General features: G+C 44.9%; 4 protein-coding genes across 10 annotated transcripts; 1 reads left to right on the forward strand and 3 right to left on the reverse strand.

Moving 5' to 3' along the window:
* Positions 1 to 14: 14 nt before the first annotated feature.
* On the reverse strand, positions 15 to 9,872 carry tmem65 (transmembrane protein 65). 4 transcript variants are annotated; one of them, XM_077006204.1, is made up of 9 exons: positions 9,610 to 9,872; positions 9,058 to 9,413; positions 8,112 to 8,171; positions 6,166 to 6,210; positions 5,183 to 5,250; positions 4,838 to 4,892; positions 3,118 to 3,160; positions 2,877 to 2,982; positions 15 to 1,738 (listed from the first exon to the last, which is right to left on the reverse strand). In XM_077006204.1, the coding sequence occupies exons 2-9, from the start codon at positions 9,314 to 9,316 to the stop codon at positions 1,622 to 1,624; spliced, it is 753 nt and encodes a 250-aa protein (XP_076862319.1). In that variant the 5' UTR covers positions 9,317 to 9,413; positions 9,610 to 9,872; the 3' UTR covers positions 15 to 1,621. The 4 variants fall into 4 exon arrangements, with proteins under 4 accessions (XP_076862319.1, XP_076862318.1, XP_076862317.1 ...); XM_077006203.1 differs by having other exon boundaries at positions 9,058 to 9,523; XM_077006202.1 differs by having other exon boundaries at positions 9,058 to 9,872.
* A 594-nt stretch (positions 9,873 to 10,466) lies between these two features.
* Positions 10,467 to 14,562, reverse strand: rnf139 (ring finger protein 139). 2 transcript variants are annotated; one of them, XR_013130942.1, is made up of 3 exons: positions 14,257 to 14,562; positions 11,401 to 13,638; positions 10,467 to 11,284 (listed from the first exon to the last, which is right to left on the reverse strand). XR_013130942.1 is itself a non-coding variant. In XM_077006199.1 (2 exons), the coding sequence occupies exons 1-2, from the start codon at positions 14,417 to 14,419 to the stop codon at positions 11,753 to 11,755; spliced, it is 2,049 nt and encodes a 682-aa protein (XP_076862314.1). In that variant the 5' UTR covers positions 14,420 to 14,562; the 3' UTR covers positions 10,467 to 11,752. The 2 variants fall into 2 exon arrangements, 1 of the variants encoding a protein (XP_076862314.1); XM_077006199.1 differs by having other exon boundaries at positions 10,467 to 13,638.
* A 421-nt stretch (positions 14,563 to 14,983) lies between these two features.
* On the reverse strand, positions 14,984 to 19,169 carry tatdn1 (TatD DNase domain containing 1). 2 transcript variants are annotated; one of them, XM_077006201.1, is made up of 12 exons: positions 18,912 to 19,169; positions 18,622 to 18,687; positions 18,485 to 18,534; positions 18,330 to 18,393; positions 17,601 to 17,744; positions 17,388 to 17,430; positions 17,188 to 17,273; positions 16,916 to 16,956; positions 16,733 to 16,809; positions 16,045 to 16,115; positions 15,682 to 15,808; positions 14,984 to 15,227 (listed from the first exon to the last, which is right to left on the reverse strand). In XM_077006201.1, the coding sequence occupies exons 1-12, from the start codon at positions 18,988 to 18,990 to the stop codon at positions 15,125 to 15,127; spliced, it is 951 nt and encodes a 316-aa protein (XP_076862316.1). In that variant the 5' UTR covers positions 18,991 to 19,169; the 3' UTR covers positions 14,984 to 15,124. The 2 variants fall into 2 exon arrangements, with proteins under 2 accessions (XP_076862316.1, XP_076862315.1); XM_077006200.1 differs by having other exon boundaries at positions 18,485 to 18,687.
* ndufb9 (NADH:ubiquinone oxidoreductase subunit B9) lies at positions 19,135 to 21,977 on the forward strand. Of its 2 annotated transcripts, none has more exons than XM_077006206.1 (4): positions 19,135 to 19,357; positions 20,094 to 20,286; positions 20,468 to 20,581; positions 21,546 to 21,977. In XM_077006206.1, the coding sequence occupies exons 1-4, from the start codon at positions 19,272 to 19,274 to the stop codon at positions 21,675 to 21,677; spliced, it is 525 nt and encodes a 174-aa protein (XP_076862321.1). In that variant the 5' UTR covers positions 19,135 to 19,271; the 3' UTR covers positions 21,678 to 21,977. The 2 variants fall into 2 exon arrangements, with proteins under 2 accessions (XP_076862321.1, XP_076862322.1); XM_077006207.1 differs by lacking the exon at positions 19,135 to 19,357 and adding an exon at positions 19,552 to 19,705.
* The last annotated feature ends 18 nt before the right edge of the window (positions 21,978 to 21,995 follow it).

Genomic DNA, 21,995 nt, shown 5'->3' on the forward strand with positions numbered 1-21,995 from the left:
TTAATAAATAGATATATGCTAACATAACACATTCTTTAATGTTGTTTATTTCATTTCAGTTTGCATAGAACAGTTTTGCTTTGAAACAGTTTAGCTTTCCAGGCTGCAAGCCTGCATCAGTGTTGCTAGGTCTGCCTGAGTGACTGTTGCTAGGGCTGATCTGCCCGAGTAACTGTTGCCAAGGAGATATACGCAATCTACCTTCATTACATGGTATTCAAACTTTGCTGTCTCTTCTTCCTTTGAGATAACTGCAAAACCCTGAAGTACATTTCATAATAAAAGAACTTAAGAGCTGTTACTGACGTAAAATATAATATATATATTACTAACATAAATAAAGAACTGGATGTCATACATTCATGCTCCACATCCATGCAATCTTTGAGACTTTAGTGTGGCAAAATAATTTAAAAACAACAGATTAATGCTTAATGCAGAACATCTGACAAGAACATACAGGCATGACTTCCAAGTATCCTGTATGTATGAGGTCAATTCATGCAAGTAGATAAGATTAGAGACCTTTATCCAAGCAGGTTGTGTCCTACCTGCATTCAGACTTTGCACGCTTAGGTTAAACATACATGATTCCTGTTCAAATCTAGTCAATCTGCTTCCTTCAGTATCTTACATTTATAACACAATCATGATCAGGTTTTACAAACGCATTGCCTCTGACATCTCATTCCAAAATCTCAGTTTTCAATCTTGACACTTTTCCACAAGGTCGTAGCTGAGCCCAGAGATCCATGTGTACAATAGACCTTCATTATTACAGCCATAGACACTCTGTTAGGACTGAGACAGATTCAGTCTGAAAACCTTTACACAGTTAATAAACTGGTTATTATGAAAACCTTATTACTTTAATAAAAACTATAAAACCCTATATTAAAACCACGCACATGCACACACACACACACACACACACACACACACACACCATGGAACATGTAAGAAGCTCTGGCACTGAACCTCAGAATTTCCAGATACAAATTTTCCACAGGGGATTTCTGACTGGCAGTGTGATTGGATTGAAGGTTCTGCCTGTGCCAGAGAAAACAGCAGGATCATCGGAGCCTTGTACACTCCCGAAGTTGCCTGTACATAAAAATATCCTCGTAATTCCCAGAATACACCACACTGAGCTAGCGGCATTCCCAGGGAACACCACACGGAGCTAACGGCATTCCCAAAGATCACTGTCAAACCGCTGTGACACGGTTCCTGTAGATTAATATGACCAAGCCTCACCTGTGTCCAGAAAACCAGGCTTTATAGTTTATATTACCACATTTACCACAACATCCTGTAGTTCAGTATGTCCACGTTCCGGTATGAAACGTGGTGGAGAGCAAACGTGCCATATTAAGGAGAACACTCATGTTTACTTGTGGATCAGACATAGACTACTCCACACCTGCAGATGACACACACACACAGACACACAGACAACTCCACACCTACAGACCATATATATATAGAACTTGGGTTAAGTGAAATTCATATAAAATGCATAGTGGGGGGGGTTCCTTGGGGAGGAAGAGGGTGGAGTTTTGACAGCACCATCAAAATAGTGTTGATCTGGCTTCATCAGCTTCATGAAAACCAAAAACCACTATGTGCAGTCTGAGGAGGTCGAAGGTGATGCACTCTCTGCTCTCTCCTCATCACCGAGGAAGAAGAGGGGAAACATGCCAAGGAGACAGCCGATGGTGACGCCGATGGCCTTGCCCTGCATGAGAGCAGTTACAAACCACTTAGCACACACATACATGCGTGCACAAACACTCGCGCACATATGCACACACAGATGCGCACACACATAGGGCTGCCACGATTAGTCGCCTAGTCACGATTATGCCGACTATTAAAAAATAGTCGACGACTAATTTAATAGTCGATTAGTCGTTGCGTCAGTTTTGCTTTGTTTTTTACTTTTTTCTCTCCAAACTGCTCCACTGCTGCATTTGCCTTTCTGTCCTTGACGCACATGCGCAGTAGTGGAAACCGTGGTAGGCAGTGGACGACATCCCAGGACGTTATACAGACAGGCTCTGGTATCATGGCTACCCGGCTACGGATCTCAAAATTGTGGGATCACTTTAAGAAAATGAAAGAGAAACACGTGCAATGCAATATCTGCAAGGCAGATTCCACGGCAGCACAACCGCGTTGTACAAGCTCCTGAAAAGGTTGTGACTGATTGTGACAATGTCTCAAATTTAGTTAGCTGCTAAAATGAGCATAAAACGAGCGTTAACTTAGTACTTGCTCATCGTGGTAGCTGTAAAAGTTAACATTAGCGATGGCGATTTGTTTCATTAGCCTTAGCACGCATTCATGTGTTTTCTGTAACGTCAGTGAGACCAAAACTTTATTTTTGTGAATAATTCCTTAGTTTCAGGTACCTACCTAATTTGATTTAAATGTAGTTAAGTTTGATGCCAGAGACAAATGAAAGAAAGAAAAGAATTTCTTTATTAATGTATTTATATTTGTGTTTAAGCCAGTGCCTTATCCTTATTTTATTGTTGCAACAAGCTGCATATTTCATTAAAGGTTTAATGAACTATGATATAAATTGTTTTTATTTTTAGTTAACATATAGCTGAAATCTAATGATGGTTATATAATAGCAGCTGCATTCTAGTGCGATAAGCTGTATGTTTTATATTCAATTAACATTTGATCCGATTAGTCGACTAATCATAAAAATTAATCGGTGATTAGTCGACAATAAAAATAATCGTTTGTGGCAGCCCTACACACACACGTGCACACACACACACACACACACACACACACACACACACACACACACACACACACACACACACACACACACACACACACACAAAACCACCTCTCACCAAGTGTGAGCTGAGTCTGGTCTGCCACATGTCTGCTTGTTTGGGCGTAAGATCAGGAATCTGCATCCCCAACCTGGCAGCAAGAGCCTCCACGTAGCCTGCTAGCCTACACACACACACACACACACACACACACACACACACACACACACACACACACACACACACACTGAGGGTCTCTTCCTCACACATGCAGCTATGCACATTTGCTCAGAGCAGGGCTGAGGTTGGTAGCACTTACCCAAGTCCAGCCAGGTCCGACACAAGATTCCCCAGGGCAGCGGCTACAAAACAACAACACTGTTAGCAATACAGTAAAGGAGGCCTGGGAGATTAAATAGAAGTAAAGGTGATTCCACACAAACCATTTTGTTACAGTTCTGTGACACAGATCTAATAATAAAGTAATGATAATATAAATAATAAGAATAATAAGTTATTATTATTAGTAGTAGTATAAGAATATTATAGTAGTATTATTATTGCCAGTAGTAACAATTATTGCCAGCAGCACCTAATGACAACTACTCACATTTTAAACAGAGCTTTTATAGACTTAATATTAACACCCTAAAACTTTTGAGTATTAAGTTGATTGTAATGTATTTTTAACCACCAGGTGTTGTCACGTTGAGGACCCCGGCCCCTCCCTTTTGGGCGTGTGTGAACGTAGTCCACGTGCTTTGTCTGCGTCAGTGGATCTCCGTGGTTATGGTTGTGTCATGTGATAATCCGTCTCACCTGTGCATCGTCTCGTAATCACATGGGGCTAATGTGGTTTGTCTATTTAATATGCGTTCGCGCAGTGTCCTGTGCTCGTCGTTGTCTAATGTTTACACGTTCTGTGTTAAAGCTTATGTTACTCGTGCGCTATATTGCGCAATCCTTGTCAATATTAAAAGTGACGTCTATGAAAAGTAGGATTCGTGTCTCATCCTTCCCTGCTCCGCCGCGCGTCACAGGTGTCTTATTAAAAGACACAAACAAGACATACAGTAGATTCCCGGAACTCGACCGCCTCAGTACTTGACATATTCGGAGTTCAACGCAAAATTTCAAGAACATTTTGTCTCGGAGCTCGAACAAAACTTTGGGATCCGAACCAACTCAAGTGACTTTTGTAAACAAAATACAGTTTGTGCTTCGGTCACATGCCGCTAGTTAGGTGGCGTTGTTGTTCAATAGGTTTTAAACCATTTTGAGGCTGTGCTCCAAGCTTTTGCTGTATTTTTGTTGTTTTTTGTACTGTTTTAGACAAAAAACATCAGTCCCAAGAAAGACATAGCAGAAAAGCAGAATAGGAAAATGGTAAGAACAACAATAGAGTTCAAAAAGGCGATCATAGAGAAGTATGAAAAAGGCATTCTTGTGACGGACTTAGCATTGTAATTTATTGGATATTTTGTTAAAACATTAGCTTTATACAGTATTACTTACCTAAGATTGTAATTGCTGATCATTTTTGTAGGGAAATAGGGAAATTTATGGTCAAAAAAATTGATGGTCGTGAACCAATTAATCGGTTTTCAGTTATTTCATATAGGGAAATTAGATTCGGAACTCGATCGCATCAGTTGTCGACATGAGTTCCGGGAACGGATTACCGTGGACTTGCGGGGTTCTACTGTATTTAATATCAACACTGCTGGCAAAAAGCTGAAGAACGCTAACTGCATCCCAGTCTGTGCACTGTATAATTTGCAGCACTGTCTGGACACATCTGCCTGGACACCCTACATAGAGAACACCCCTGTTCTCCTTTCCCTGAGTGAGACAACGAATGCACTCCTCAAATCCCTGGTGCGACCACACACTGCACTCCTCATATCCCTGGTGCGACCACACGCTGCACTCCCGTTTTAAGTCTAAAAGACCTGTGTTGATGGGTCATTACTCTATAGTGTTCTGCCACTGATAATGTGGCCATCAAATCTGTGTACAATGTTAATTTGTGTAAGCACCTGCCATGGTTGATATACCAAATGTCACACCGATGGAGATCTCAATCTGGGTTCCCTGGGAATAAAAACACACACACACACACACGATTAGCAACACCACCACTGTACATCTGCAGCACACCACAGCATAGTACCAGACAATACTTAGCAGTGTGTGTAGAGGGGACACTACTAAGCACTGATCCAAGGTCACTATGCCCCCATATCTTAATGAGTGTAATGAAGTGGACTGGATTAGTGCACTGATCTCACATCAGCACCTGTAACTAAAGCAAACATAGTAGTGTTTATATGCAGATGTAAAGCTGGCCTCACTGAACCACTCAAGAGCCTCCTGCCACTTACCGCAGCAATCATGATGGCGTTGTCTAGGAAACCGAAGCCGACGAAAGGGATGGCATTGTGCAGGAGCACTGAAACAAGAGCAAGACGAGCACTGGAGTTCAGTCGCAAGGACAAGGTTCAGCTGCACCACACCGCCCCCTACCTAACGGCACATGAACTACGTCAACAAATGAACATGACCAAATGCAGGAGAAATGTTCCACAAAGATATTTGGGTCATCTTAACGATTAATCATAACTTATCCATGCAGTTAATGCTTCGCAACTCATGATTGACTGGTTCTGCACGTCAGGCATTAGAAATCCATGCTGTGGTCATTTTCGGTGCAGTCTATAGGACTACACTGATGTCACCCATCAGTCTTCGTCTGTGAAATAAAGCCATGTGCTTCTCCTGGTGCTCCACGCTCCCTGTGGGTGAGGGGACAGAGCCTTGTCCACAAGCAGGAGTTGCAGTATCTAAAGTTCTTGTTCACGAGTGCAGTGAAGAAGGATCGTGAGTCTGACCAGAGGTTAGAGGAAGCGGCTGGAATCATGCACTCATTGTATGCGGACCATAGTGATGAAGTGATGAAGACAAAGTGCAGTATGGTGAAGATCTCGTTTACACCCCTGCCCATCCCCACCTCCCATTGCAGTCTGGGTAATAACCAAAGGAATTGCTCAAACAACCAGAAACCAGCTTTCTCTGTCGGGTAGCAGGTCTCACTCTCTGATAAGGTGAGGAGCTGCTGCTCCTCCATGTTGAGAAGAGCCAGTTGATGTGGTGGTGGTGGTGGTGGTGATGTCGAAAATCTGATTGGGATTCTCCTAGTGGACATATAGCAGGCATGGCAAACTGGGAGGAGCCTGTGGGTAGACCCAGGAGCTGCTGGAGGGGTTACACCACATGACTGGCCTGGGCCAATGCCATGTTCTGGTTGTGTATGCACACCTAAAGAGAGGAGGATTACGAGACAGGAGAATGCATTGTGCCACCTCACCGTATCTCAGCTGGTTGGCGTTTGGGGGTGAGGACTCCAGTTTCTCTGGGGGAAGAAATAAAAAGTGCATTAGAGATAATTTACATGAAGCGCACACACCAACATAACAAAAAGGTTATTTCTGGTTGGATATGCATCTGTCCAATAGCATGTTTCCATCAGTGTGGAAGCCATTTTGTTACAAATAGTAATCACCGATGTAACTACTGACGGAAAACATTCAGAAACATGAAGACGAGGGCTTGTGCTGGTGGAGAAGGAACTGGTTTTTAGATCAGGTTTTTAGCGCAAGTCAGCTTGAAGAGGAACACTTATTTACATTGACACCACTTCTCTCCGATACACCCAGTTACTGTCTGATGGAAGCTTTCTTTGGTCTTTTTACATTCTTGCCACATTCTTCTGTTCCTGTTATGCTCTCAGAAGACTGTGAAGTGTACTCTGAATGTGTGTCAGCTGGATTTATCCCTCAACACCACCAGTGCATCGAGGACGCCACACCAAACTAATATGGCTGTTCAATTTCTTATTAAATGCAACTGGATTTGCAAAATGTCATCTCAGAAATGCTTTATAGTTGTGAAATGGTTCTGACAGAGATGAAAGGCACAATTTCAGGTAAACCTAAATGTATCAACCGTGTCTCAAGATAATATCCAAGGAGAAATTAAGTGGCATGCCAAGAGATCTGCTTATCTTATAGTGGAAATGCCTACATATTCATGAGCAATATTGAGGAGAGCTGGGTCTATAACACCATTAAAACCTATATGTACTCAACACATCTGCTAAAAATGCAACATTTTCTCTCCCAGTTCAGCCACGCTGATCTGCAGGTGATCCTCCCATAAAGACCCATCCAGCACAAATACTATTCTGATCAGCTCTCAAATTGATTTATTTTGCTGGTTACATAAGTAAAACTATTAATTTCAGTATTTTAGCTTTCAAATTCTAATTCAAACAACTCACTACCAACAGTTATCAAACATTAGATTTGGAACCAGCCTAAAGGATGATTGAGAGGAGAACCAGGACTGCTCTAATGATTCAAAGATCTCACTCTCCAATGGAGAGTCTCCATCTCTCCGACACACGCACACACACATGCATGCACATGCGCACACACGCACGCTCTGGGTGAAGACTAAAGGTCTATTAATAGAGGACCTTAAGTCTGACTTCTCTGGCCTGGCCTGCTGACTCACTAGAGCCCCGAGAGGAGCTTGGGTGGAGGGGGAGGGACTAAGCTCCCAAGGGAGGAGCTACGGTTCAGACGGAGCTAGAATTTCATGACCACAGAGAGGAGCTAGTTGCTATTTAGAGATGACTGAGACTAGTCAGCACTCAGGTCTTTGGTTGACCCTTCAGAAGGGCCTGTGGTGCAGGGGACAGTCTTACATTCAGGTTAATATATCTTCCTCATGACTGAGACACACAGAAAGGCCTGTGCACTGGCTGATGAAGAGCTGAACCCACTACAAACCTCTCAAAGGTGCTACACAGCTGACATACGTGTAGAACAGAAAACAGCTAATCATAATAACCACCATTAATCTTCAGAGAGAGAATCACAGACAAGCATTGACCAATTGTGTTCAAGTGCATAAACGTGAATTTGCCACATGACTGACAAATTATCAAAACTCTTGTAACTCTGGCAACATGCCGAATTACACAAGCTTTGGATTGTTATGACTATGACTGGTTCTGTTTTGCCCACACTGCAAAGCACACATCACTTCAGGCTCTGTTCCAATTCACAAACATTCAGCCTTTGTTCACTTCATCTCGCCATTTCAGAAAAACTACACTAAAGAGGTGCAGAGATTTGTAGCTTTCCATTTCTAAATTCAGTTTGCAGACATTTCATTGTTTAAAAAAATAAGGACAAGTGAACAGAGGCCATCTGGATTAGAACTGGGCCCTTAAGCAGAGCTACATACCCACAGTCACCTCAGGCCGAACACCCTTGCTGCCGACCCTTCTCCTGAAGGGGGCGCTATCTGACCAATGGAGAGAGTGAGGGAAGGTGAGAGAGGGAGGAATGGAAGGAAAAAGAGTGGTGGAGAGCAGGATTAAACAGGATAAATGAAAGGCAAACCAAGTGGTAGATGCAGGAAAAAGGTAAAAGTGGAGACGCGGAGACGGGGCACGCGATGTTCTGTGCAGTTGTGTCTGTGTTACACACCTGTGAGAACATATGAAACCGCAGGGCACTGGTGGCCCCCAGGGACCGGGTAATGGAGGACAAAAGGGGGTTTATTTCAGCGCTCAGGGCAAAACAGGACAGGACAACACAGCAGGACAGAGCAGGACAGGTATACCGCAGAACAGGGGACAAGTGACAGAATAAGATCTGCTGGTAGAAGCTGGTCATCAGACTGCAGTGATGTGACATCTCTCTGCTGTTGACAGGCTCGGCATTGGGTGAACACTCATTAATGGAGGGACGTGAGGGCAAAGGAGGCAATGTGTGTGCAACATGTATGAAAAGCCCAGACTACTGGCCACATGCAGGAACTGTTTACATCGCACCTTCAAGCACTAGAAATGCACTCAGATAGAGAAAGAAAAATCACTTCATGGCGGCAAATGTTCTACAGAAAAAAGGCACAGGACGACACGAACGTTTTTGACGCACCACCTGCAGGTTCATTCGTACATGGTGCTCGATGGTCTCCGCCCTGGCCGGTTCTAGGGAAACTCCGGTCCGTATAATCGTCTGCAAGTCCCAGCCAATGATACACCCTTTGTACCCAGTATCAATTTCAATGAATAATAAAACTTCAAAAGCTTTACACAACGCAGGCCCACGTGACCGTGTCTCCGTAGAGGTATCGTGGGAGTTGGAGACGTTTTCAGTAGTGTTCTCTGTTGGGATGTTCTTACCTTGGGCGATGGCCTCGGACTCGAAGCTCTGTAACTCTTTGAGCAAGCATCTCCGTTCTGTGGCGTGCAGACTGTAGATAAACTCTTTCGCTCCTTGCGACGTATTCAGCGGCTCCAGCTTCTCTTTATGCTTGTGCGTCCCGAGGAAACATTTGTGCACGTGCGACAGCGCGAGCCGTTTGCAGCTGGTGTTTCCTCGCGCGCCTCTGATTCCCAGCACGCAGGGGCAGAGAGCTCTTTGCCAAGGAAACCTCATCATCGTGAGAGTAATACCGCTAATAAACCTGGAGTATGATCTGGAGACTATTGGTTGTGAGACACACCGTAGCCACGTATGGACGCAACACGCCTCTCTCCTAATGAACAGATATAATCTGTTAGGAATTCTCACTCTGCCCAGTGGCCGTCAGTTCGTCATCTTCACTGTCCCAAATCTGTAGTGCCGAGTCTGAATTAACGGCTTCTCCTAAACGAGTCAAATATATTGCGCATACAACATGTAAAAACTAGTACAGTCGCGAACTAACGAAACGAAGTGTTGGGTGACCCTACCTTCCCACACGAGCACATCACAGCCGAGCCAGGCTAATGTGTGGCACGGTGTTGGTAGGACACGCTCCACAAAGCTCCTCAAACCCAACCACCCAACTGCAAACTACGCGCAGTTATTTCTGGAAATGTCATGCACATTAGAGGCGGTTTAAGGACTTATATTTGATTTCTAATAACCACATAAAATGAAACCGCTCAACAAAAACGCTTCGTTATAGTTTGATAAGACTTTCTATGGCACGTGACATTGCGTTTCGTCATACCCGCTTCACAATGCATTATGGGATATGTATTACTCTTCCGGGGATAAAAAAAACTACATTTACAATACTGCATCATTGGTTACATTACCATTTATTGCTATCGATACCAAAATACTTCTCGCTTAAACGAACAAAAAATATTCTATTTTCATCAAGTAATAACTTACGATTCAATGGCATTTGATGTATACAAACCATAGGCCGTATATAAGTCGTTAAGGCCACGCCTCAGACGGTGGCAGGGTAAAAGTCCCAGCTTGTGGTTTAGAAAAGGACTTTAAACGTCAATATACGACAGTATATTTACATTTTGTTTTTATATTTCTTTGGGTGGAGATTTACTTATTATTATTAAAATTCTGCTTAATCGATGCCTCAAAAGGCTGCTCATGGGCCCTCAACCAGCCACACAGAGTCTGTGTTTAGGGTTTGTGTTTTACTTCAGTCACCTTGTTAAACTGGTGTGTTTGTAGCTTATATTATGTTTAAAGCAACTTGATACAACGTAGCTGTGCCTGGTTGTTCCGATCTCCAGACTGCCAAAGAAAAATAGTAGTCTCAAACACGTTTTCTTTTAAACATAGTGCAATGGAATACAGGATTATTTTTTATTAAATCCTCTTAGCAAACGGCAAAAATCAACAACTCCACCAGCACTGCAACAAACAAATCATGTTCAATCACGAAAACCCTTCATTCATTTAAAAAAGAAACTCTGTGCATGGTGACCACCGAGCAAAAGAAACCAGTCCAGTTTTTGTCGGTCCCAGATCAGTCATTACTCAGTGTACTGATTTAATACAAGAGACACATCAGGACGCATAAAGGATTTCAAGAGGTGGGTAGAGGTCCCTATTTGGTGACGTATTTTTTCAGGCCACTGAATCAGTGAGCCACATTAGGAAAGTATGACTTTTTTTGCTGAAATTATTATGCAAGTGTCCATAAACTCTTAGTGTATGAAAACACTTCAAACTGAAACAATCCATTGCATTTTGGGGTGCGTTTTCAATACAAATAAAGTCTTTTTATTTTTAAATTAAACTGGGTAAGGCATCAACTGATGCTAGATCAGCTCACTCTAGCCGTTTATATTTATGGCCACTAAACTCTCACCAATAACAAAAACAATCACTTAGTGGTTTACTGCTCCTGGCAAAACATTATGTGCACGCCTTACACAGGAGTAATGTGTTATTTGTGCTGCAGAATGGTTATCAAAGTGAGAAAACAATGTCCATGCTGCAATTGAGCTGATGTACAGAAGTGAACACAATAATGGCCTGAGGTGAGTCATGGAGGAGACATGGGGGAGACATGGGGCGAAGACATGGGGCGAGACATGGGGCAGGGTTTTACTCAGCTGTCTCTGGCCACCTCTGAGAACGTCCAGTTATGCGGTTTCCTCATTCCTAAGGGAAAGCATGCCTTTCTTTTTATTACATGTACAACAACGTACATAAATCGAAGCAAAGGTCGCAGAAGAGACCAGTAGTAGCCGTGAAGAGGTAAATCTGTAGCACGTCACCTCAGTAGCTGCAGCATGTCAGCTTTAGCCTCTCCTTCTGGAAGCTGGACACGACACGAGGAGCGGCCCTCTCACGGTGGAGGCGCTGACCTCCCCCGGTGGAGGAGCGGACCTTCCTCGTGGCATTTTAAACACACTCCTGAGCAACGAGCCGTTGTGTTTGGGCCTTCTGACCCTGTGCTTTTGCACTTGCCCATGCCTCAGAATGCTTTTATCCCAAGCAGCCCTTTGAGAGACACAGATATACAAACTAGACAAAAGACCTAAAGGAGCACAGAGAAAAAAAAATAATAAGAACTTCCCTGATCTTGAAAATTAAGATGCCTTTTTTCATTCAGCTTAAGATATCTGCTCAGTCTGTGTTTGAGTCTGTATCATCGTTAATGTAGTCCTCCTCTACGGGAGTAGCACCGCTCTGAGTCCCCCACTCCTCCTCGTCATACTCAATACTGTCATTATCCTCCAGCAGTTCATTATCAGGCTCTGCTCCTGCTCCTGCTGCTGGCCACGCCTCTGCCTCAGCCCCTTCTGCAAACTCTGCCGGTTCCTCGCCAGCCGGAGCGTATCCGTTGTTGTTGGAGAAGGAAGCGTGATCGCGGCCGTCCTCGATGTACACTTTCTGATGGCACATGGGGCAGGTGTCCTGTATGTAGAGCCACTTGCGCAAGCAGAGGGCGTGAAAGTAGTGGTGGCAGGGCGTGATGCGCGCAGACAACGCAAACTCCTGGTAGCAGATGGCACAGACGTCTTCGATGCCCCGGAGCTCCGCCCCTTTCACCTCAGGCAGCGAATTTATCTTCTTGACGGCGGTGCGGCGGTTTATGAAGGTCTTCCAGCCGTTCTTGGCCTGCAAGTAGATGTTGAAGTAGGCATGGAGGCACATCATGCATGCGCGAATCTTACTGCCAGACTCGAACATCATGGTGTATGCGCCGTTGCCGAACATGACCACGCCAAAGACGAACTCCACGATGTTGCCTGCCGAGCGCACGTAGTAGACGTAATCATCCAGCTTCTCCCACAACGCACTGCACCTTCCGTCGATCATAAACAGGGCGTAGACGGTGAGTGAGACCAGCACCTTGAGACAGAGCTCCACGCAGAAGGCGGTGACGGCGAAGAGCCACGTGTTGAGGGCGTAATGTCGCCACAGCAGACAGCTGAGCAGCACAGGCAGAACCAGCAACACCAGCGACACCAGCAGAGCAGGCACGTGGCGCCGTGGCGACGGCACGTGAGACGCACTAAGTGACATGAGCACAGGGTCCGTCATGCCGTGGATGAAGTGCAGGATGGCGGTGAGCAGGAGGCACATGTTCCGGCTGAGACGCACCAGCCGCTCTTCGGGGTCCAGGCCGCTGAGGCCCGTCTGCAGGGCCAGGATGAAGAAGAGCACGGGCGCCACGAAGCCCAGACGCTTGTCCTCCTCCTCAGTGGAGCCGATGAAGGCCAGGATGCTGAGCCCCAGGTAGTGAGCCATGGAGGAGATAACGGCGCTCATGCCCAGAACGGTCAGGGTGGAGTCGCACCCGCTGATGATCAGACTACTGCACAAGTCCCAGAACACATCCCACGTCAGGTAGGGCTGCTCGCCCCCCCCACCACCACCACCACCACCACCACCGCCTCCCTCCGCCCTCGCCGCGTGCACCACGTACGCTAGCACGACGGCCTGCGCGGTCACACGCGTCAACCAGAAGACGCGCAGCACGTCCGGGAAGCGGATTCTCTTCCACGTGTCCTCCAGGAGCAGCTGCAGCCCATAGATGCGGTACATGTGGCGCACCAGCAGGTAGACGTAGCGGCAGGAGTAGTAGAACCACCTGAGGCGGACGAGCAGGCACACGGCCGTGTGAGAGGCCAGGGCCAGCCCCGAAGCCACCGCCACCAGGTGCCTGGCGTCCGCCGGCAGCTCCAGGACCAGCCCCGAGAGGGGCAGCAGAACGTCCAGCACCAGCAGGGCAGCACCGGGCGGACGCACACTCAGCAGCACCACGTAGCCCGTGCCGAACAGCAGCTGCAGAACCGCCAGACCCAGCCACAGACTGGGGCCATTGTGGGGCAGTAACCGGAAGCCCAGCGCCACCCTGTAGTAGGAGCTAGAGAGGTCTATGTAGGACGTAGCATAGTAGTTTATGACCACTGCCGAGGACCCCAGCAGCATAGCGAAGAAGAGGGTATAGAACTTGAACAGGGACTTCTGGGACAGCACCAGCACGACACTGCAGACTACAATACCTGAAACACACAGGGAGGTGAAGACTTGTCAGTCCAGTCAACCACTTTCGGAGATTAGTTATTATTAATGTGGAACAGGTGTTTTGAGGTTTTATCCCATGTGTCAACCGGACATTAAGGCTGACGCTAGAAGACGTTACAGAGAAAAAGAAACCCACATCTACTTATTCAAAGTTGTTGGTAGCAATAGGCAAAAGTAACTTGTCATGAAGATTAAAGTTTCTAGCGTGGACGTTCCCGCTGCACCTTGTTCGTTGTATCACTAAGATTAAACAGCAGGAACTACGGTGGCCGCTTATCCGCTTGTTTGTTTGTTTGGTTTCGTTTTGACAGGTTAACAGGACAACGACGACGGCGGGTTTGGGAGTGGGATACGGGGGAAAGGCCATCCCATCTGCGCCAGAGCGGCTCTTCCGTGCACATGTCCAGCTGGCTACCTGGTGAAGCGAGGCTGACGCGCTTGTTTTGACAAGTGACAAGCTAGAGGCGGTTAGCCGGATAACTGATCCAGCTAACACAGCCAGTCGGCTAACCTGGCTCGCTAACGTCACGGCGCTGGGTGACAGGCGATCGAGCTCAGTCACGCTAGTCAGTGGGGAAGGTCGTGAGTGATCTTACCTAACACTCGTACCAGAACCTTGCCGACCGCCCCAGCCCAGCAAGCTCCGGGATCGTAGTAAGAGTTAAAAATGGCGTCGATTATAAAGATGCAAGGAACCCGGAGCGCCACGTCCAGCACAGCCAATGCCTGCTGACTGATTCGGACGTTAGTAGATGCCATGGCCCCGCCGGCAGCGCGGGTCTTGCCCGATCCGTATCTTCAGTGAGAAACACCTTGCGCTGTTGGGTTGCTCGCCACGACTACTCCACACGCGTTAGACGGGACCCTCGCCGTCCGCCATCTTCGCTTGCCTCCTGTTGCTATGCGAAGAACGCGGAAGTGAACCGAGTTTTTAAACTCCGCGTGACGCTGCAAACTTCAAAGGGTTTTTGGTCCTGATGTCATCCCGGTCCCTCAGATAGCTCATCAAACTCGACAAAGTTAAGCAACTTGATCCTCATGCATTCATTTTAATTCCACGAAATAAACCCTGGAATATACTCTATTAATTAACGTTAGTTCCCTGTGTGTTACTTAATGGCTCGTTTAAGAGAGACACACACAGGGAGTCACACTGAAGGAAGGTGTGTCGGTTTTCCTCGTGCTTTGACAGTACCGTCCAACCACGGTGATTCATCTCCATAACAAGTCTCTCGAGGCCACCTTGCATAGGTGCTCTGTGATGCTTTGTGGAAAGCGTTGATACATTTGCTACCACCCAAAATTTAAAAATCATGTCAAATTTTAAAGCAAATGGGTTTATTTAAAACACATTTCATCTCCTTTGAGTCCATCATTGCTCAATGCATGGTTTTCACACAACAAGCAAAGTTGAGAGAGAGGCTTGGCATCAGAAGATCGGCTGGATCCTCAAGGTCAGTGGTTTCAGCTTCCGCTGAAGAACATCTTCATTGTGTTGTTGTAGATCGTGCTGCCCATCTCTTCTGGGTCCTCATTCCTCACTGCTGCCATCACCTCCAGCACTTGTCTGAGCAAAAAACATGAGATCCTCAATCAGACATGCCAGGGAAGCATGAAAGCCTTCTCAAACAGACCAATAATCAGACATACTAGGGAAACATGAAGCCTTCTCAAACAGACCAATAATCAGACATGCCACACTGGTACATCAGTAATGTTCTCTCCCAAGAACTCAAAGTACGACACAATTCCGTGTGCTCATTTAACCATGTAACAATCCTGCTAACACTGGGAACACAGTCTACAGTGTACACAGTGTGCTCAAAACTGCAGTTTTCAGATTTATACACACAAAATACATTTCCAGACACTGAGAGATACAGACACTTCTCACATCATTAAATGTGTGTCACAAAACGTTTTGCATTTAGACAAATTATGGAGTCTATCCCAGCACAAACAGCATGATGTGATGGTTGTGCGTGTTGGTATTGGTGTCACACTGCAGTTCTGTCACTTACATGATATGACAGGGTTCATTCCTGTCCTTCAGACAGTGCCCCGCCTCCCACTTCTTTTTTGTGGGAAATGTAGTTTTAATAAACTTGGATCCAGCATGAGTGTTTTTGATTCCACACCATGGAGCATCTGGGAGAAACGGGGAGAAAGAGAAAATTAGTACATAAAGTGGCTACAAAGCGAATGATCGGAGAGTGAAGCTCTTTTGCAGCATTTCCAATCACAGACCCTGCAAGTTCAGCATTTACAGGGCCGTATAATGTAAACGGAAACACTGATCGACATTTAACTGTGCTACAAAAAACTATTGTGAACTTTCACAAAGGAACATGTGGAGTGACGAGTCCCTACTCGTTTCTGCAAACCTGTCTCAATCATGAGTCTCTCTGTGGGAATAGATCTCATGGCCTCGAGATTTGCCTCAGTCTTCAGGGAGCTGGAATTGATCAGGAAGAAGACATTAGCAATACACAACACTCCCCGAGTCATCCTGTCGCCCCTCATTCTCTCTGTGGTCATTTAAAAATGCATCTGTCCAAACATGAAGGGAGGAGGCCTTATTTTTAACCAAGAAAGGGCTTTGTGTAAAGTCCTCCTTAAAAAGGGAAACTACAGGGTGCCTGAAACCAAAAGCCACAATAATCTGTTTTCCAGTAAGAGCTTTAACATCAGAGTTCACAGTCCAGAGAAACATTCTTAAAAATAAAAATCTCACATCTATTAAATTCCCATCTTTTCTTCTCTGTAAGCACCAGTGTATCTACAATTACTGTACAATTAGTCTATACAATTACTAGCCGATTACACAGACAGTTGACCTGAATGTCATTCCATGTAAACCCCTTTCAGACAAGTGTGGATGTCAGCATGACAATGGGCTTAATGTACATCATTAAATAAACACATATTAGCCTGTATATTATATATTGGCATGTAGAGAGAGTCCGTTCTTCCTTCCACGGTTACAGTGACTCATTCATTCAGTTGTTCTGCTGTTACATCCCTATGTTCAGACACACTTCTTCAGACACTAGATGAATGTCAGATGCTCACCATCCATTGATGCCAATGTAAAGATCCAGGTCTATAATAGCTGCAGCATCCTCTTTCGTTCCATCAAAGGAATGAACCTACAAAACAGCACAGCTGTGTCTACAGCACTGAACACCTGCTCAAGAGTGATTCTCTAACTAGACAGAACAGAGGAATAATGCTGACTTTACAAGCAACACCTACCACCCCTGTAACACATCTATCTCTGTTTCTTTTCATGATGTCTGTGGATGAGAGAGTGAGAGAGAGAATGCACACGCGCGCGCGCACACACACACAATTCTATAAGATAGCGTTTTCAAAGATACATGGGCACAAATCATTTTATGATTTATTATCTTTGTGAATCTTCAGTTCACTTCAGTCAAAAGGTTCATATAAATTACATTCTAGCCATGTCCCTCACATGAGATCCAGGGGCCAGGCAAAAACCTACCAAGGAAGCCCAAACCTACCCAGGAAGTCTCTGTGAGAATTTCGGCAGTGTAGGAACATGGGCAGTTTGGTCTCTTCTGCTAAATCAAACTGTTTCTCAAAGTACCTGTGTGTGGGTGAAGCAGAAGAGGAACTTCACCCACAATGGATCACAATGCTTGCATGAATGCACCAAACTGCTGAAACAAAATGTAATCAGTGAATGAAATGGTTTACAAACTTCAGCTGGGTCTCTTTTGGACAGAATTCCAATCTTTCAAAATCTGCAATACATAAAGAAACAGTGAAAATAGAAACTGGGCAAATTACTTTTCACTTTGGAGTCATAATTTAATCACCACACTACATAACAATTTCCAAATGCAAAGGTGTAATTTACTATACATTCACAGCTATTCTCAAACTTTTCCAGAAATAAAATCATAACACATACCCAGGCCACATTCCCCGATAGCCACCACCTTTCCTCTGTTATTGATGGCCAGCTCTCTTAGTGCGGAGAAGTACTGCTCTGCCCCCTGCTGGTCAAACTCAGCACAACGTGTTGGGTGACAACCCACAGTACTCGAGAATTCATCTAGGTCAGGAAGACAAAATACCACACACACATATTTTGTTACACAAAGTAGAATTTAACTAGTAAATGAAGGTGCACATTATTCAATCTATCAAGTAAAATCGAATTGAAATTGACGTTCAAACATAAGGTTTTGAAATGAAAGTGTTCTTCATAAGAACTTTTGCTGTAAAAAAATAAATACAGGAATCAAAAAATAAATACAGGAATCTAGTATACATGGAAAAATGTGATTCTCTGATTCTTCTCCTTAGTCTTGTTTCCGAAAGAGCATCGCTATGATCATTCTAATTTTAACAAGGTTCAGAGTGACCCTGACGATACTTCTGGTGATGTTGTACAACACTCCTGGGTGACCAGACCAAGATGTTTCTAAATCAAACACAACTCAGATCGATTTGCGTATTACAGTGGCATGAGGGGACAACAAAAAAAATCACTGGACACGTGTGACAAGCACATTCGCTTTTACAGTCTGGGAAGAGAGATGAATCAACCGGTAAGTTTAGCGTGTCCAAACTTAAGAGGATTTGTATCTGGATCCTGGCTGGTGAGGACGTCAGGTCTTCAGGATGTGGGTCTCACCTCTGGTCTGTGCTAGTCTGAGGGCCTCTATGCTGTCCCCCAGGTTCCCACCAGTGATTATGAGCTGAAAGAAACATACAGGGACTTATTCTGGAAGCCCCAGCTGCACACATGACACTGGCTGAAACGATGACAGGGAACACAGTGAACTCCACCTTCTGAACCCCGATGTTAAGAGCTCTTTCAATTATTTGTTGGAAATCATCTGGGAAATGAAGACATTTTACACGTATTAAATTCCGAATGCCACAGAGACTCGTGGTGAGTATACGGTGTTCAGACGGGCCAGTACCTTCGTGTTTTTGGTTTCCTCTGTATATTCCCCTAAACATGGGGTCTGTAAGATTAATACCTATATCTACACACAGAAAGAAAATAGAATACATCACTTTCTCATTGTGTTTTAATTTCAAAACAGCTAAAGTCTTAGTGAGCTAACTCCACATTTCAACACACACGTAGTAAATGTAACGCGTTTTCTCTGGATGAATGAACGCAGCCCCTCCGCTTGACACGTGGGTTTGCCTTGTTGCAATGCTAAAAATGAAAACCTCGAACACTTGAGAGATCTCCGATCCTTACCTATGAACCTGAAGTTCGCCATGGCAAACTGGGCAACCGCAGCGTGACTAAATCTAAACGCGAATGTCCATCCTCCCATAATGCACGTAAGTTACCGTAATAACTGTTATCGATGCCTACAATTGGTTTCACAGAGACGTTCGGTGCACATCTTAAAAAATTTGGAAAAAATATTTTTTCAGACATTGTAGCAGACAATGTAAACACTTCAATGCAGCATTAATTCCTGGGCTGTAATATTCGAGCGTCGCAGAGTACTTTTTATTGACTATTTCTTACTGTTACTCTTTCCTAGTGCGTTACAAACCTCCACTATCCCACAATCCCCTGCACACGCAGCTAAGGTGACAGGGGTTGGAAATGGCTGCGTTTTTAACTCATCAACAAAAAGTCTTACGACTGTACAAAAAATCTCTGAGGCACCTGGAGTCGTGGTGCATTTTCAGGTACTGCCGAGCGGTTTATGGAAGATTGATGTACTGGTTCGTCTTGGTTTCAGCCCGGCTGTTACTGGACCTGCTGGGTCGTTCGGGTCGTTAGCTTAGCGGGCTAGCTCCGTTAGCCTAGCCGGAGCGATTGACTAGGCTACTAAGGACGTTGCGGTTCGGCTGAAATTGGTTTACCGTGCACATAATTCATACTACACGTTATTCCAACTGGCTGCTCCAATAGGTACCGTAGCTCGCTGACTAGCTAATGATAACGTGTGTGATATAACGCTGTCTTTTGAAAACAGCCCAGTGTGTAAGGTGAGAAATGGTGCCACAAACGTCTGGTCGGGGTTCATTTAGAGGGTGAGTGCGAGTTTAATGGACGTGACATGTTCAGGGAAACGCAGATACATGACCTGAAGAGTTTAGTTATATTGTTAAGTAACAACTTAGTCACGGGCTGTTTTAAACGTGGGCAAGTCCGAAGTCAGATTGTTGGGGTCCCTTTGCTAGTTTGACGTGTAGTCAGAGTATTTTGGCTTAGATATTCATTAATGTATTTTGCTTCCAGCTGATATTGCATTACGTTGTGCACTTCTGCACAATAAGGCATACAAAAGAACATTTAAATACATAACTGAAGTTCTGTAAGTCCTAATGTTTTGCATTATGAATGTTCCTAAATGTCCTTGTTTTCCAATATCTCCTCCAGTTGGGTTAAACCGCGGGTGTCTGACTCTTGACGTTTCAGGGATAAGTATCGTTTCTACGCCTGCTTGCTGAGGGCACGGTTTGATGAGCATAAGAATGAGAAAGACATGATAAAAGCCACCAAGCTGCTGAAAGCTGGAGAGGAGGAGTTCTGGGCCAACCAGCACCCACAACCCTACCTGTTCCCTGACTCACCTGGAGGGACCTCCTATGAGAGATACGAATGCTACAAGGTAGGACAGTCGTCCACTCCCACCACTCCTGTAATCACATATGCTGTGTGTGTTTGATTTTTGCAGTCAAGCAGTGATACAATCATTTTTGCAGTGATAAAATCATTGATATATGTTAAGCAAGGTACATGAGACTGGGCACAGCACAGGAGACTGACGTGTTGCCCCTTTGCTTTGTTAGGTTCCTGAATGGTGCTTGGATCACTGGCACCCCTCTGAGAAGGCCATGTTCCCTGACTACTTCGCCAAGAGGGAGCAGTGGAAGAAGTTGCGAGCCCAGAGCTGGGACAGGGAGGTGTGTACCAGCTGCCTGAGGACAGGCGTGCTGCCTTGGATCAGCACAGGGGCTGTTGTGTGAAGGGTGTGCTACCTTGGTCAAAATGTCTGAGGTTTTGGGATTACCATGTCTCTTCCCAGCCTCTGTCTCCTTCTGATGAGCGCTGGCTGGATGGGAGTGACTGGGCCTTTAAGTAAAAAGAACGGTTCAGAAAGACCAGAGCTGTAGTAAATTGATGCTGACTGGAACATTCTGCAACTGATTAAACTGATTTACAATAACTTCATACAGAAAGTAAAGTTTAAAAATGTAAACATTGTTTAAACAATATAATCCCTATTTTTAAAACATTGCGACATGTAGCTGTTTGATCAGCTTGGGCCATACATTTATAAAAGATTACAATTTATTTTCTTTTTCAAAGGTAGATTTGGAGCTTTGAGTCCGCACATGAGAAAACATGAAATGAAAACGATACTCACCAGTATTTCCAAGCTAGCAGTGTTTCCACTTCTTTTTCAGTGCTTCAGTGATGTCAACTTCACATCTTTTATGAATTATTATTCACCCGAATTATGTGTAGAGCAGTGTTTTTCAAACTTTGTATAGTATATCACGATCAATTGCCAAGTATTAACGCCTCCGCCGTTCGCGCAGTCGCGCGCTAGAGTCACTCGCTACGGTCACTCGCGAAAGTATAATCCATTAATATAATAATTTATTAAATATATTAACATTTATTTTTTAGCTACCATTTTTTTTTGGCTCGTGACCCATCCAAGGGTCGCGACCCATAGTTTGAAAAACCCTGGTGTAGAGCATAAATCATGACTGAACATCTTTTTATAAAAGTAGCCTAATAGGAGGTTGAAAACTATTTCAAAACAAATCAAAATATTAGTTCCTATTGTCAAATAATCATTGATTAATGGTACCAACCCTAGATTGCATTTTAATATGGATAAATTTATTCCCCCCACAGGTCCAGCAGTTGCAGGAGGAAACCCCAGAAGATGGGCTCAAATCGGAGGCTCTGCCCCCGGCCCGTAAAGAGGGTGACCTCCCCCCCCTGTGGTGGCAGTTTGTGACTCGGCCCAGAGAGCAGCCCATGTGAACTGGCCCTCCAAGCATGGGTGGGTGGGGGCCACAGCCCAAGTAGAGCCACACTGCGTTGCTGTCCTTCTCCTTCATCCACTCAACTGGGCTTGTTCTGTATCTCCATACGTGTGTTCTGAGTGCACTCCATGAAGTGCACTAGTAGTGTACTGGGGTAATGGGAAACAGCCAGAATCTGACTCATTTGTATTCTAAGGTAGTTGGTGATCTGAGTCTTGAGGAGTTGCAGTGTGTCTGAACTGTTATCTGTAAAATGAGAGCAAAATACATCTAATAAATCTGTTCCATGTAAATCAGACACGGATTTTGTTGTTTT

Source organism: Brachyhypopomus gauderio, chromosome 5, assembly GCF_052324685.1.
Source record: "Brachyhypopomus gauderio isolate BG-103 chromosome 5, BGAUD_0.2, whole genome shotgun sequence".
Classification (NCBI taxonomy): Eukaryota; Metazoa; Chordata; class Actinopteri; order Gymnotiformes; family Hypopomidae; genus Brachyhypopomus; species Brachyhypopomus gauderio.

What these genes read in the sequence shown, in the direction of transcription:
- ndufb9 (XM_077006206.1), top strand. Translation starts at nt 19,272, where the DNA reads ATGGCTGCGTTTTTAACTCATCAACAAAAAGTCTTACGACTGTACAAA. An exon ending in GAGTCGTGGTGCATTTTCAG is followed by an intron (nt 19,358 to 20,093) that starts GTACTGCCGAGC and finishes TTGACGTTTCAG; the next exon opens with GGATAAGTATCGTTTCTACG. An exon ending in AGAGATACGAATGCTACAAG is followed by an intron (nt 20,287 to 20,467) that starts GTAGGACAGTCG and finishes TTGCTTTGTTAG; the next exon opens with GTTCCTGAATGGTGCTTGGA.
- tmem65 (XM_077006204.1), bottom strand. Translation starts at nt 9,316, where the DNA reads ATGATGAGGTTTCCTTGGCAAAGAGCTCTCTGCCCCTGCGTGCTGGGA. An exon ending in GTCCGAGGCCATCGCCCAAG is followed by an intron (nt 8,172 to 9,057) that starts GTAAGAACATCC and finishes TCCATTGGTCAG; the next exon opens with ATAGCGCCCCCTTCAGGAGA. An exon ending in CCAGACTCAGCTCACACTTG is followed by an intron (nt 1,739 to 2,876) that starts GTGAGAGGTGGT and finishes GCTCTCATGCAG; the next exon opens with GGCAAGGCCATCGGCGTCAC.
- tatdn1 (XM_077006200.1), bottom strand. Translation starts at nt 18,990, where the DNA reads ATGGGAGGATGGACATTCGCGTTTAGATTTAGTCACGCTGCGGTTGCC. An exon ending in CAGACTAGCACAGACCAGAG is followed by an intron (nt 17,745 to 18,329) that starts GTGAGACCCACA and finishes TTCCTGACCTAG; the next exon opens with ATGAATTCTCGAGTACTGTG. An exon ending in AATGAACCCTGTCATATCAT is followed by an intron (nt 15,228 to 15,681) that starts GTAAGTGACAGA and finishes TTTTTTGCTCAG; the next exon opens with ACAAGTGCTGGAGGTGATGG.
- rnf139 (XM_077006199.1), bottom strand. Translation starts at nt 14,419, where the DNA reads ATGGCATCTACTAACGTCCGAATCAGTCAGCAGGCATTGGCTGTGCTG. An exon ending in GGTTCTGGTACGAGTGTTAG is followed by an intron (nt 13,639 to 14,256) that starts GTAAGATCACTC and finishes TGTGTGTTTCAG; the next exon opens with GTATTGTAGTCTGCAGTGTC.